Below are 15,748 nucleotides of genomic sequence, written 5' to 3' on the forward strand. Positions count from 1 at the left end.
TAAAAGTTATATTCTATTCTATTTAAAGGGGCCTAGACACAATTTGAGCTCAAAATTCACAAATTTTATTTTTTAATTTTTTAATTTTTTTATGCCAAAAATGGTTAATATACCTGTAGGTATCTTTAAAGTGGCACTGTGACTCAAAATAGATGTTTTATTTTTGGATTATGACAACAGAAATAAAAAGAGCTACATGAAATTTTATCATACGGAAGGTTTCACATCATAGAAGTCATCGATTCAACTATCAATTTACAGGTCATTAAAACTCATCCGGAAATTGCACATGTAAACAAACTGAGTTTTGTTTTTGACATTGGTTTAGTGTCACGTGATTGCAATTTCTGTCTAAAAATGGTTACATTGGATGACACACTGGTAAAAGAATTTGAATTTGAAGCTATTCTAGATCTGTGGTAATTAGAAATATGCATTTATAGAGAATGTATCTCAATAAACATATAGTTCTTGAAGACATCATGTTTCCAAAAGGGGTTTCTGGCTTATGATGTATGCCATGCTGCAGTATTTACATTTCCCTGCGCTTGCGTGGCTACGAAGCGGAAGGAAAGCTCAGTAATTTTGTTTTGGCCCATCGCTTAATTCTATTTTTCTCTCTCTAATTTGATTTATGTACTTTGGAACACTGTAATTTTTCAAAAGTTCATCTTTTTATATGATAATAAATAAAATATGTGGAAATCATGTAAAAATTAAATATTTGCTGAATCATGGTTTTGTGCATCACCATGTCCTTTTAATGTTTCATTAAAATTTGAAAGTCAATTTTCCAGTTACAAGCAAGATACAGACTGAGTTTAAAATTCTTTTTTTTCGTAAACAAAGTTTCACCCAGTCTTGTTATTGTTTTCATATGTATGGATCAGTATAAGTTTCAAGCAAATGTTGCTTTCTTATGTCGATAATATTATTAATGAACACATTGAATAAGTTTATCTTGTAAGAATAATGGTAATTTCTTTGTTTAACATTATTTGTAAACAAATATAAGACTCAAGCTTTGTTTTAATGCATATTTTATGCATATAAAAAAAAATATCAAGAATTTGATCTCAAATTGTGTCTATACCCTTTAAGAGCAAATTTTTAAACAATGATAACTGTGCATGGAAAGAGGGCAGTAAGAACTCCTGCTTTCCATGGAATTTCCATGAAAAAATCAAGGCATTCTGATTTGTCAATGCATGAATTCTTCAAGACTATTGGGACCCTTCAACTACTTTGTTTTCTTCCTCAATCACTTTTTTCCAAACAAATTAAGATGAGTGGGTCTGTTTTGTGTGAGAAAGAAACTCTTTGTTATACTCTCTCACTTCATGTATTTCAACTCTGTAATAAGGGATTCAGACCTCACAGGTTGGTAACGTTTCTGACCAGTGCAAGGACTTCCAACAGGGAAACACAATTGATACTTGATCACGTATTCCAACCAATTACCTCAAAGTACACAAATGTGGATCAATTATCATCTACAGACACTCTGCACAGGATAACCATTTCTATGTATGGATTATAAGATCATGGTAAGTAAGAATATGATTGATATTTGAGTCTTAAGTGCTGTAAAGATAAAATATACATGTAGTACATAATTATGTACCGTATATGTATTACCAAAATCTTAAAAATTTATCAGACACCTTAATTGGAGACTATATTTTTTTTCTAAGATATCTAAATTTTAACATTTTTAGAACTAAGAACCTCTTACCAAATTTAGTTTACAAACTTGCACAAAATGAAAGAAATCCTTACAGTAAGGATCAATATTTTCATTAGTGGACATGTGCATAGATGAATCAATTATTTGCCAGTTTTACACTGCTGGTTGAGAGCACTTTCATTGCACGATTTTATATATTTCCTATTTCTTGAATTGTTTTTACTTAAAAAAAGCAAATCAAAAATTTCAACATTACTACTTCTTCAACCAAAAGTCTTGATTAAAAAACATTATGGTCCTTAACATGTATCATAAATCAATGAAACTATCAGTGATCATCATTTCAACAAACTTGAATCTACACTACCTAAGGATGCTTCCACACAGGTTTTAAGCTATTTTGGCCTCATGTTTTCTGAGAGGAATATTTTTAAAAATTTTCTCTATATATCCCTATGTAAGAATTTGACCACAATTGTGGTCCATCCTACCCCCAGGGGCCATGATTTGAACAAATTTGAATCTACACAACATAAGGATGCTTCTATATGTAGCTTTTGGGCCATATTGTTTTTGAGAAAAGGATTTTTTAAGGTTTAGCACAGGTAACTCAGGTAAAACTGCGAATCCTCGCGAGACAGCTTCTCACCTTGTCCACACCGTCGTGGTACTGTGAAACCAGTCTCAGGTGAAAACTGTTCTTGTTTTTAACGCGAGTTACCTCCCCCAATTTCTTCTCATATGGGAACTATGATTGAGGGAATTAATTAATATTAATTGATATTTCTTTATTTTATAAACAGAGTTGATGTTACATTTTTTATTATTTTTAAATTCATATTCCTTTATTTTATAGATGGAGTTGATTGTTACAATTTATTATTATTTTAAAAAAGTTGGGAAATAAAAGGAATGTGCTAATACACTGTCAGAATTTTGTATACTTGTTAGCATTACATATTTAATCTTGGCACATTCATCGCTGACAACTATCAGTTATCAATTAATTTGATTAATTAATAAACATTTCATCAAAATATCTTATTTAGCCTCAGGAAAGGGGATACTAATTGGCGTTTCATTTACAATCTTTTATAATTAATTAATACCTTCAAAACATACCTTACACCTGGTCATTTCTCTTAAATACATTTAAAGAATTCATTTAATGATTAACAAATAGACGTAGATATAAAACGTTTTAAAATGCACTTGCTTATTATCGCTGCGACCCAATTCGACCCCCGTGATCGACAGTGGTATACAAATGATCATATATTCTGGGAAATCCATCACATGTTAAAATTTCGTAGTGTCCACGGACCAACAGAAGAAGGGGAATTGCGTAACATTACGTATATGGTATGTGTATACAGAATTTGGGTGGATGCCGTCGAGGTGGGTGACCGGAAGCAAAAAGTGTGACTTGGGGTCTGCTAAATATATAGTCTGTTCTTACAAACAGCGAAATTTTCTTGAAAGAATAATTTAATTTCAAACAAATGAAAACTTGTTTTATATTCAAATTCAAAAATATTTCTTCTGCGTATTCATTACACAATGTTTACAACATACATCTACGAAACTACCTCTTTATGATACACTTTACACTCGATTTAAATAAAATTAACAACAGACTATACCCGGGTTAATCAGGAATGGAGATAGTAATTGAGAACACAGCTACAGTAAATTTTTTATAAACAATCATTTAGTATTTGTTCTCTTTAAAATAGTAAAAATGTGATTGTTTGAATGAATGAAAATTTTCAATCATTATAGGAATCATATGAACATGCGAAGTGTGTTTACATGCATAAGTAAAAAAAACTTATTTACACGATATGTGATACATTACTTATTTAATCCTCTAGCCATGTTAAAATTAAGAAAGTTTTAATTTTCAAGTTTCTTCGAATTTTATATATTTTAATTTTGGAGAGAGAGAGAGAGAGAGTTAATTTTGGAGAGAGAGAGAGAGAGAGAGAGAGAGAGAGAGAGAGTGTGTGTGTGTGTCTCAACATTCTCACGGCACGTGGTCAGAGCGCAGTGGCTGTCACAGACAGGAAGTGTTATGTAATAGTTATACACACCCGAAAACACAGGGATAGCTTTTCTATAAATTCTGCTGTTCTTGTGATATTCTATATACCTGTCTGAATCATGTATTATTTTATCTTCATGCGGTAAAGAGAGAAAGTGCGTACGATCAGGGACATATATATATATATACACGTCCCTGTCCTTGGTATGATATATAATTCTGAAAATGCCCGTTATGTCAACATGTGCGCTTATGTAGAGATTTGCATTTCAATCAGAATACCATTCTGGATACATGTACTACTTTACCAGTTCACATAAAATATTAATCATTTTAAATGAGAGAGAGAGAGAGAGAGAGAGGTGTCTCAATTTCTCAAGGTACATGGTCAGAGCACGGGTGCTGTCACAGACAAGTGTTATGTAATTGTTATACACATCCATAAACATAGGGAGGACTGATTTTTCAATGTACCTGTCTGAATTATGCATTATTTTGTGTTCGAATATAGACGGTCTACCTAAAGCGCGTGCGACATTTATTGTCACCTTCATATAATAGCGCATTATTGCATGCCAAATATCAAACTCCTTTAATATTCAACTTTTTTCTGAAAACGGCTTCATGTATTAATACTTTACAGCTGCTTTACATGTAACTCTTATGGCTCAATCTTCGAAAGTGAGTCTCCAGTCCAAAACTTTTTCCCAATATAACTAAGCAAATTTACTCTCTTTATCTCTCGAAACCCTTGATCCCTCAAAGTCAAAATGCAATCCCGTTATTCATAATCTATTGTTTTTACTCTCGATACCTCAGAGTGGCTGTGTATAGGCAAGCGTTACCTAATTTTAATACCTACTTTGTCGTTTAAATGGCTTAGGGCGTAAGACGCGAGACCCGTCTAATGGAATGTTTCTTAGGTGACATTCGGCCTGCAAGGTGATAATTGTTCCATGATTGACCATACCGTTGCCTAAACTATAATTAACACCGACCATCTTAAGATAATTTACAAAAATGTACATAAAATCTTATATATTTAAGATGAGAGAGAGAGAAAGAGAGAGAGAGAGGAAAGTAGTTAATGAGTTAAATAAGAGTCAGATTGAGGGGAAAAACATGCAGTTGATGCCTACGGTAGCGACCTCATAATAGTGTATCGCGTAATATTTGTCATCTTAAAATCTAAGGCATATTTTCAACTCATCATATGCAAAAAAAAAATACTTTAAAAAATCAAGTACACGTATATGCATTATTTGCGTAACACTTTGCTATGTTTGGGGCTCTTGTACAATACAATATTAACAAAAAACATGAGTTTTCTAGAAGTTTTTGTAAAAAACAATTCAAAAAAAAATAAGGAATTTTTATTCTAATAATATCGATATCTAAATTCTAACAATAATTAAAACAGTGCTTCTTTTCTTTTTCTCCGTTTAATTACTGATACAGAACATACACCTGTTACGGTGTCTTACAACCTCACAGTTAAATCGTGGCCCCGCGATCACCGCGATGACAATACTGCGACGGTGTATCGCGGAAAGGATTTAAACACTATCACGGTGTCTTGGGAAAATACGGGATTCGTGTTGGCGGTAGTGTAACAAGCCTCGACCAAAATCGCAAACGCAACATGACAGACCTTTCGTGTTTAGTCCATTCATGGTCAAATTTAACTGTTTGTGTTTCTCTGTCCATTTTCTTCCATAAAGAAGTTTAAATTGCCTTCCTCTATAATTTGGGAGGACAACCATTATGCTTTTGAATTTGATTCTGTGATAGAGTTTCCCCTGAAAATGCCTAAGTAGACTCAAATTCAACTTTCAATCGCTCTGTTTTCAAATTTCCAATCGCTCTACGACTTCAACAGAAGTGGTACCATTCCACCAAGTTTCAATTGTTTAATGTTTTCAATTGTACAAGTGAATTTTCTTTTCTGTTTCACTATATTATAATGGAAAAGTGTTGTCTTGTCAAAAGTAGTGTCATATTTATTTATCATGATAATCAAATACTTGCAACATCGTTGAACAATTTTTTGTTACATCATCTTAATCGATGCGGCTTTCTAGGTCATCAAAAAAAAGAAAGTATGGAGCATTTTTGTTTGTCATAATTTTTGTCATAATTTGCAACAAATGTAAATATAAGAAATAAGGTATCATTTTTGGATGTATATCAGGATTTAAATAAGGGTTGGTACATGATCAAATCTTCCATAAAGCCCTTTGGGCTTTACGGGATTTGATCACGTGACCAACCCGTATTTATATCCAGCTATACATCCAGAAATGATACCTTATTTCTTAAATAACGCTGATTTTTCAATAATCATTAATGATGTGATGTCTGCTTAAACAAATAAATGTTAAATAATTCGAACATATCTGTGTAAAGAGGGGTATAATGTTACATTTTTGACTGAGAAAAAACACTTTTGCTTGTAAGTAACATTGCATTGTGTGCAAACAAATTACAAACTCCAAACAATTTACTGGTAAGTGAATTCTATCAGTTCAACGGTATGAAATTATAAATCAACTTTTCTGTTGTAATTGCCTGACATTTCTGCAATTTCCTTTCTAAACAACTTTCACGGGCCATTATTAGCATTACAGTGCATCTTAGTTAAGTTTTGAAATGACTTTTGTAACAAAATAACATTGCCTTGATTGGTTTGCACAGTATCTATATAACAATTTGTTGGCTGAAAAATAATGAGAAAATACTCCAATCCCACTCAGTTTATAGTTACGTTCTAGGGAAAAACAGTTTAAGAAAAACTTCTACCAAAATAACATTATTTCAATATACCAAGTAAACCTTATATAGCTGCAAAACAGATAGAGAGAGGAATTGGGTTAGACAAAAACAAAAATGAAGTGAATATTATTATGACAATTACATTTTACCAATCCCATAGCATAAAAATTAGGTAATTGGATCTGCCTGAGTACTATCGTCTGAAGTAACCGAAGTCTGCACTTTGCATTACATTCATTATGCCAATTAGTCCATTTTCATAAATTTCATCAACATCTCACCTTTTTAAGCTCTCATTCAAATACTTCAGTAGCTGTATCTCCGTCTTCTCATGTTTTTGAATTCGCTCATGAAGGAATTGCAAAACATCATCAAGTTCTTCGTCTGTTAAATCACCAGGGGCAATAAAGTGGAAGGCTAGGTTGGAAAATTCCACCAAAACTCCGGTTTTTTGAGGACCTAGGAAAGATAAAAGTGCCCCTTGGATTATCCCTATGTAACAACTATTTTACTCACAGAAAAGCACTTTATAAATCTCTTTGGTTTTGATTTGAACATATTTAATTGCATTATACATTTCAAAGGGGTTGGGCACAAGTTATAAAAACTTAATTCACCCCCTCCCTACATGCTGAACAACAAATATACTATTATTGCCAATACATTTCAGTTTGTACTTAAAAAATAATAAATAACTATTATTATAGAAGTACAATCTCTTGGGTAATCCTTGGAAATGGATATTCATTAATACACAGACAATTACCAATAGAAACACAGAAATGTTTAATTTTTAGATCACTCCACTGAAGATGCTTCAGACATTAATAATGCTATTAATGCCACTGTTAAATGCACTTTCAAAAACTATGCACTTTGAACAAAGATTCATACTGCCTTTAATTTGGGACCAAGCCAATGAACTTCAATAAAAAATATTCACAGTTTGGTCGCTATTATTTAACCTGCTAGGATAATTTGCAATGAGGTCTCTGAACCTGAATTTTTAAGGTATAGGATTGTTCTAAAATGTTCTTGTCAATGGTATTTCAACAAAGCAAAGCAGATTGTTCATTAAAAATGGTCGAAGGATGTAGAATAGTGTAATTTTGTCATTTTTACTGAACCTTATCTGTTATATAAGTTTCATAACTGCATGGGACTGGAAATGTAATAAAAGCAATATGGAAGGTTATGGGTTTTTTTCCTTTCGAAAGTAATCATTAGTAATGCATACAGTGATAATCATATATCATTAGTTATTTTGCCTGTAACCCCCCCCCCCCCCCCCCTAAAAAAAAACATTGGTTTAAGGAAGATGTATATTGACCTTGTCCCAAACCCAAATAATGCACTTCAGAAAATTTTTTTCATTTCACTCATACTAAACAAAGTTAAGCCAGCGATAAAAATGACAATACATGTATCTTCTAATCTGTAAGTCATGGCTGGCCATGGATTAATTACTTTCCAAGTTTGTAAAAAGAAGATGGGGGAACAAGATAGCGCAAACGTCCACTTGGTTTTGTCGTAAAAAACAATTTCAAATTAATTTTTGAAGTTCTAAAAATGACACTATTTGGAGGTTTGACACGCAAACGCCAGTTTAATTCAACCTATTCTAAATATTTAACATATTTAAAGAATATAAATTGATGTTATGGTAAATATACATTGTTTTCAATAATTTAGAAAGAAATTATGAGATTTGTTCATATTTTCATTTTATAGTATCTTATCTATCCCCATATAGGCAGTTTACACACCTTATTCACCCATCTTCTTTCATTTGGCCCATAACTATAAACTTTTAATATATTGTATAACATATAAGCAGTTTAAATCAATCTGTCCATATATGCATGAATGAATGCATGCTTTGAGCTTTTTAAAATGGTATTCATGCAACCACTTACTTAAACTTAACAGTTCAGTTTTTAACATGACGTTTATTCAAAAAATTATGATAGATGATATTTACAATGTTAGATGGTGTCTTATACTTTTGAAGTTGACCATGTTAAGCAACTTTCCAAATCATTACCATGGCTTGTTACATTCCAGGAGAGACTTTTAAGTTCTCTTTTGACTAAGCCTGAATCCCAGCCCATACAGTCACTGATATCAACCACAGGAAACTCAATTTGATTGGTTGATGAAAAGGTTTTGCCATCTTTTTTTGCTTTTGCAATGGCCACAGCTACAGGTGGGCACTGAAAACAAGAATCGCATCCTTAATTACTGCTTTAAGACCTATGAAGCATTGTTTTTTCATCACAAAATGCTAACCACTGGTCATTTTGAGTCTAATTATTTCCTTAAAGTTCATTAACAAATTGGTCCATTTAAGATGCCAAAAAATAAACATTTTAAAAAAAATTAGGATATGTTAAAAATGCACATCTAGAAAAAGTATGTTCACTGATCAGAAAATATTGACCTTTTGAGATACAGCTTGAAGTTGAGATGGTCCTCCATAGCACTGGACTTTACAAGTTCCGTACACATTGACCAAATTCTCAATCCATCTTAACGAGTGTAGCTCCAAGTAGCACAGCAAGGTTGATATCCCTGCAAAGAAAATCATCATTTTTATGCATGTCACATTTATAAATTTTCAGTCTTTATACAGTAAAATCAACAGCAAGGCAATGCTATATATTTTTGGGGCTTCTTACAAAACTTGCAAAAATGTGGTACTATTTTTATTTGAATCTGTCACTTTTTTCTATTAAGTTTATAATAGCAAACAATACAGGGTGTAAATTTCTGCATATTGGTTATTTTTTTGCAATGTTAATTTAAAGCAAATATATCAGATACAGAATCCCTGGGAAAAAGTTATCTTTTTTATGCATGTCAAATTTTCATTCCTTGAACAGCAAATTTCAAGGTATTGATCAGCCTTGGACAAAGTATACAAAAATTTGGTTGTGAGAATGCAATTCTAAAACTTTACTATTGTAATTATAAAATCAATGTCATATGCAGTGTTCTAGATAGGTTCTTGAAAACTTCAATTAAATTGAAGTGTACTAACTTTTTCCAAAGCAATGCCAGTATCTTTGTCCCAAATATTTTTGATTTCTGGTAAGTTTCTGGCATTCTTAATCCCCAAGAACAACCACTATGCAATATGGTCCACATTGCTATGTTGAACATTTGTTCTTCAATGAGCTCTCATATTATTTTTTTAAACTTTGATAGCAGAACTAAGGGAGGGGGGGTGGAGAAAAGGTTTGAACTAACAAAATAAAATTGATACTTTATAAGAATAAAAAAGATGCATGCGTTATAGAGTCAGAATTTGTAAATTGTATAGGATATAGAATGGATGAAAAGACAGGCAGAGGACAGATACACACAGACAGTGATGATAAAGGCTAACACGAACCTGGTTCAGGTGAGCTAAAACACTTTCCAGATTAGAAGCCTAATCACAGTGCATGTACTCTTTCACTGAAGGTTAATGTACAACCTAAAAATTTACATAAGCTGTCACTAAGCACTTCATAATTGCCAGAATTTTAATCATGACTGACAAGGGATATTAATCTTTTAAATTTAAAAGATTTTCAACTCAAAATTTCTTGCAAAATACCAATTAATGCATAGTGTTACTCAGAGGGATTTGCTTCCTAAGCTTAGGATTTGCCAAAGATAATAAGGCTCAAACCAGAAATACCTGTCACAAGAATAATTAAAGAACTTAAAGGAAATCATTAGACTCAAAATGATCCGATTATTGATTTTTTTTTTTTCAAATAAGTAAAGTTTTCTCCTCAGACATTGTAACAGACATCAAAAGCCTGTAGTGTTTTACCAAATAAAGTCCTGGCCAAGATGTAATTTCAAACATGACTCAGACATTTTATCCTTTATATCTATGGTTTGAATTTATTTCCATATCCATTCCATATCATTGCCTGCGGTTTTAAATGGAGTTGATTGCCAAAACCACATTATAAGTTTTTGTATCTGAAACCTGCACAAAACAGATTTACTGAAAATGTACAGCAGCTATACATAATGCAATTCTTGCTTGAGGGAAAAAAAAAATTCAAAACTAGTAAAGGCATGTAATTACTCAATGTAATCTGTGCTACAATTTATGGATAATTTTCTGAAATATTTGGGGTTTCCTGTAAAGTTGTTATATATTCACCTCTACTGTGTAATTTTTTAATCTTGTCTTTTGTTTCGGGGAGAAAATAAAATACAGAAAGAACACGGAACACCTTGAAATATACTCACTGACAGCCTATTCTAAAGTAACATAGATGTAAAGACTGGTACACTGAAAACTGATACACGCTTGACTGTACTAAATTGAAATATGTCCTCAACCATGAACAACAAAGACTTTAGGACATGTAAACATTCTTTTAACAAAAAAGTTGAATTGCAGATGTGCAGAAAAAAGAACAAATTTATGCTTCATTGTAAAATGAAAACTTCTGATGATCAATAATTATCTGATCTTTTGCAATATAAATTTTGATCTTTTGCTTGGAGTGTGACATTTTTCTTTTCATCGATCAATATAAATAATCTTAATAGCTTCATTTTATGTATTTTCTAAAAACATATAGGCAGTGTTGTGGTACATGTTACACTAGCCAGTCCTACATGTTAATGTACCAGCTAGCTGATGCTACATGTTACACTAGCCAGTCCTCCATGTTAATGTACCAGCTAGCTGATGCTACATGTTACACTAGCCAGTCCTCCATGTTAATTAATGTACCAGCTAGCTGATGCTACATGTTACACTAGCCAGTTCTACATACTAATGTATCAGCTAGCTGATGCTACATATTAAACTAGCCAGTCCTACATACTAATGTACCAGCTAGCTGATGCTACATGTTACACTAGCCAGTCCTACATACTAATGTACCAGCTAGCTGATGCTACATATTAAACTAGCCAGTCCTCCATGTTAATGTACCAGCTAGCTGATGCTACATGTTACACTAGCCAGTCCTCCATGTTAATGTACCAGCTAGCTGATGCTACATGTTACACTAGCCAGTCCTACATGTTAATGTACCAGCTAGCTGATGCTACATGTTACACTAGCCAGTCCTACATATAATGTACCAGCTAGCTGATACTACATGTTACACTATAAGCCAGTCCTCCATGTTAATGTACCAGCAAGCTGATGCTAAATTTTACACTAGCCAGTCCTCCATGTTAATGTACCAGCTAGCTGATGCTACATGTTACACTAGCCAGTCCCACATACTAATGTATCAGCTAGCTGATGCTACATATTAAACTAGCCAGTCCTACATACTAATGTATCAGCTAGCTGATGCTACATGTTACACTAGCCAGTCCTACATATAATGTACCAGCTAGCTGATGCTACATGTTACACTATAAGCCAGTCCTCCATGTTAATGTACCAGCTAGCTGATGCTACATGTTACACTAGCCAGTCCTCCATGTTAATGTACCAGCTAGCTGATGCTACATGTTACACTAGCCAGTTCTACATACTAATGTATCAGCTAGCTGATGCTACATATTAAACTAGCCAGTCCTACATACTAATGTACCAGCTAGCTGATGCTACATGTTACACTAGCCAGTCCTACATACTAATGTACCAGCTAGCTGATGCTACATATTAAACTAGCCAGTCCTACATACTAATGTACCAGCAAGCTGATGCTACATGTTACACTATAAGCCAGTCCTCCATGTTAATGTACCAGCTAGCTGATGCTACATGTTACACTAGCCAGTCCTACATGTTAATGTACCAGCTAGCTGATGCTACATGTTACACTAGCCAGTCCTACATATAATGTACCAGCTAGCTGATGCTACATGTTACACTATAAGCCAGTCCTCCATGTTAATGTACCAGCAAGCTGATGCTACATGTTACACCAGCCAGTCCTCCATGTTAATGTACCAGCTAGCTGATGCTACATGTTACACTAGCCAGTTCTACATACTAATGTATCAGCTAGCTGATGCTACATATTAAACTAGCCAGTCCTACATACTAATGTACCAGCTAGCTGATGCTACATGTTACACTAGCCAGTCCTACATACTAATGTACCAGCTAGCTGATGCTACATATTAAACTAGCCAGTCCTACATACTAATGTACCAGCAAGCTGATGCTACATGTTACACTATAAGCCAGTCCTCCATGTTAATGTACCAGCTAGCTGATGCTACATGTTACACTAGCCAGTCCTACATGTTAATGTACCAGCTAGCTGATGCTACATGTTACACTAGCCAGTCCTACATATAATGTACCAGCTAGCTGATGCTACATGTTACACTATAAGCCAGTCCTCCATGTTAATGTACCAGCAAGCTGATGCTACATGTTACACCAGCCAGTCCTCCATGTTAATGTACCAGCTAGCTGATGCTACATGTTACACTAGCCAGTTCTACATACTAATGTATCAGCTAGCTGATGCTACATATTAAACTAGCCAGTCCTACATACTAATGTACCAGCTAGCTGATGCTACATGTTACACCAAGTACACTCCAAGTTTCACTATGTTTTTATATTCATTGCTTTGCAGAAAACAATGGTGTTTCGAGGGAATATTTGTGAGCTGACTGTTGTATTAAGTCTTCAGAATACATGCATAATATCATCAAACTCCTCTTTTTTCTATCATGCCGAATCATTTATCTACATCTCTATTTATCTTTTCCCCCAATATATTCACATTACAATTAGCTGCAGTTTTGAATGAGGTTGATTGCATAAACCAAACAATAAGTTTTGATATATGAAAGATTCCAGACCATTTATTTAGCCCTCTATTCATCTTCACATTACAACAACTACTGAGTACTAAAATACAAAGTTTCACTTAACGAAATTCATAACATGTGAAGATAACAATTTGATCTAACCTACTAAATCATTCAAAATAAATTTTTCAAGACATCTTAATCAATCTTCAAAGAAAGATACCAGAATACTGAACTGAACAATTTTCTTGACACAGTTCAATTGCTCTCATTAATTATGTATCTTTGTTAGAAGTCTTATAAAAATAGCTCAAATGTTTCTCTGCGACAGAAATAAATGCAGATTTTGTTGGATAAACAGAAGTATGAAAGACAAGAGGCCAATAGGCCTTAACAGTCACCTGAGTAGCATATAACCCATACAAAAACTTGTCAAGGAGTCTCATGTATGCATTTAATTAGGTTACATTACGGAGTAGAAAAATTATAAATTTGTAATGACGACCACCTCCCTGCCTAAAATCTTTCAAAAAGAACTATGAAACCTATAATTTTTGGCAAAAAACTTAAAGATCTAGTCTACAAAATCATGAATTCAGTTTTCCTTTCAGGTGTGTGGGAGTAAAGAAGATAATTTTTAAACATTATATGCATTAACACCTATACATTCATTTTGGCCCTGCCCTAGAGTCAAAACCCATACTTCAGGAGACATGAAATTTAAAATTTTAGTAGAGGACTTCCTGGTAAACATAATTATGAAGTCAGTTTTTCATACAGATGGGTGAGGATAAAGAAAAAGATTTTTAAACATTATATGCATTAACACTATATTGCCATATTGCCCCCCCCCCCCCATGTCCTGAACCCCTGACCCAGGGGCCATGAATTTCACAATTTAGGTAGAGGAGTTAGTGGATATCATAACCATGCATTCAGTTTTTTGCCAACATGTGTGGAAGTAAAGAAGAAGATTTTTTAAGATTTAATACATTTTTACTATATGGCCATATTGGTCCCACCCTAAAGCCTGAACCCCTGACACAGGGGTCATGATTTTCACAATTTGGGTAGAGGGCTTCATAGACATTATAACGAGGCATTTAGTTTTTAACAAATATATATACAATTTTGGTAGAGGGCTTCATGAAAATCATAATCATGCATGTAGTTTTTAACAAATATAAATGGGAGTAGAGAAGATGATTTTCTAAGATTTAATACATTTTTACCATATGGCCATATTGGCCCCATCCAAGAGCCTGAACCCGACACAAGGGTCATGAATTTCACAATTTTGGTAGAGGGCTTCATGGATATCATAATCTTGCATTTACTTTTTAACAAATATATATGGGAGTAGAAAAGAAGATTTTTCTAAGATTCAATACATTTTAATTATATGGTCATATTGGCCCCACCCTAGAGCCAGAACCCCTGACACAGGGGCCATGGACTTCACAATTTTGGTAGAGGGCTTCATGGACATCATAATCATGCTTTTAGTTTTTTTCTCACAATTGTGTTTGAGTAGAGAAGAAGATTTTTGAAAATTCTTCTTTTTTTGCATATTTGGCCTCAACTGTGGCGCCCCGGGGGTGGTAGAGCCACAAATTTCTAAATTTAGATTCCTCTTACCATAGAGATGCCTCACACCAAAAATGGTTACATTAGATAATAAATAAACAATAAATATATAATTTTTTCCAGGAATTTGTTAATGGTTTACTACTACTTTGACAAGCTTTCTTGCTAAAAAATAGGGTACCTTACCAGGCATTTCTGCAAAATACTAGAGTATGCAATTTCCTACATAATCTTCTTGAAAATACACTTGAATTGCTGAAAAAAAATATACAGCACAGCGAAATTCAGTATATTGGAACTCTATCTCAGTTGGGGTAGAGCTTTGAACTCACGACCTCTAGAACCTATACACTTCTGGCAGTAAGCAGCCACGGTTCTAACCACTTTGCCATCTAGACATATAACCATAACCAAGTAAATTTCAATAATTTTAAAAATAATTATAAAATTACCGTAATATTTTTTATTGGAACTCTCTATTACGAGGAGATACAAAAAAAGATTGTCGAGGAACATGTCGTCTGATCTTAAACTTAATAATGCCCCAGTTACACATTCAATGAACAACTCCAAGGTTTTACTGCGCAATATTTTCCACAGTCAACTCTGGAAAATCTAGTTATTGTTAATGCCCCACTCACACATTTATGGATCAACTCCACAGTTCCTCTACGGAATACTTTCCACGGTTGATACTGGAAAATCTAATGATCATTAATTGATAAGGAGTTAGTACGGATGCACTACGGAATGGATTCAAATTGATACATACAAATTACCATGGATTTATACGGAGCTAAAACAGGCTTCTACATTTTAAAATGGTTAAATAAGTTTTACTAAGGAAGTACTACAGTGGTTTCATCCATAGAGAAATTTTGAACATGTTCAAAAATTGTCGCAGCTATACA

The 15,748-nt window shown here is 33.5% G+C and overlaps 1 protein-coding gene across 1 annotated transcript in view; it reads right to left on the reverse strand.

Moving 5' to 3' along the window:
• LOC128187189 (ATP-dependent DNA helicase Q4-like) overlaps positions 1–15,748 on the reverse strand; it is an 85,734-nt gene that overhangs the window by 9,457 nt on the left and 60,529 nt on the right. The window contains exons 18-20 of the mRNA XM_052857453.1: positions 8,944–9,074; positions 8,548–8,716; positions 6,785–6,962 (exon numbers count right to left, since the gene is read on the reverse strand). Coding sequence (XP_052713413.1) covers positions 6,785–6,962; positions 8,548–8,716; positions 8,944–9,074 — 478 coding nt within the window. The remainder of the gene's footprint in view (positions 1–6,784; positions 6,963–8,547; positions 8,717–8,943; positions 9,075–15,748) is intronic.

Source organism: Crassostrea angulata, chromosome 6 (assembly GCF_025612915.1).
Source record: "Crassostrea angulata isolate pt1a10 chromosome 6, ASM2561291v2, whole genome shotgun sequence".
Lineage (NCBI taxonomy): Eukaryota > Metazoa > Mollusca > Bivalvia > Ostreida > Ostreidae > Magallana > Magallana angulata.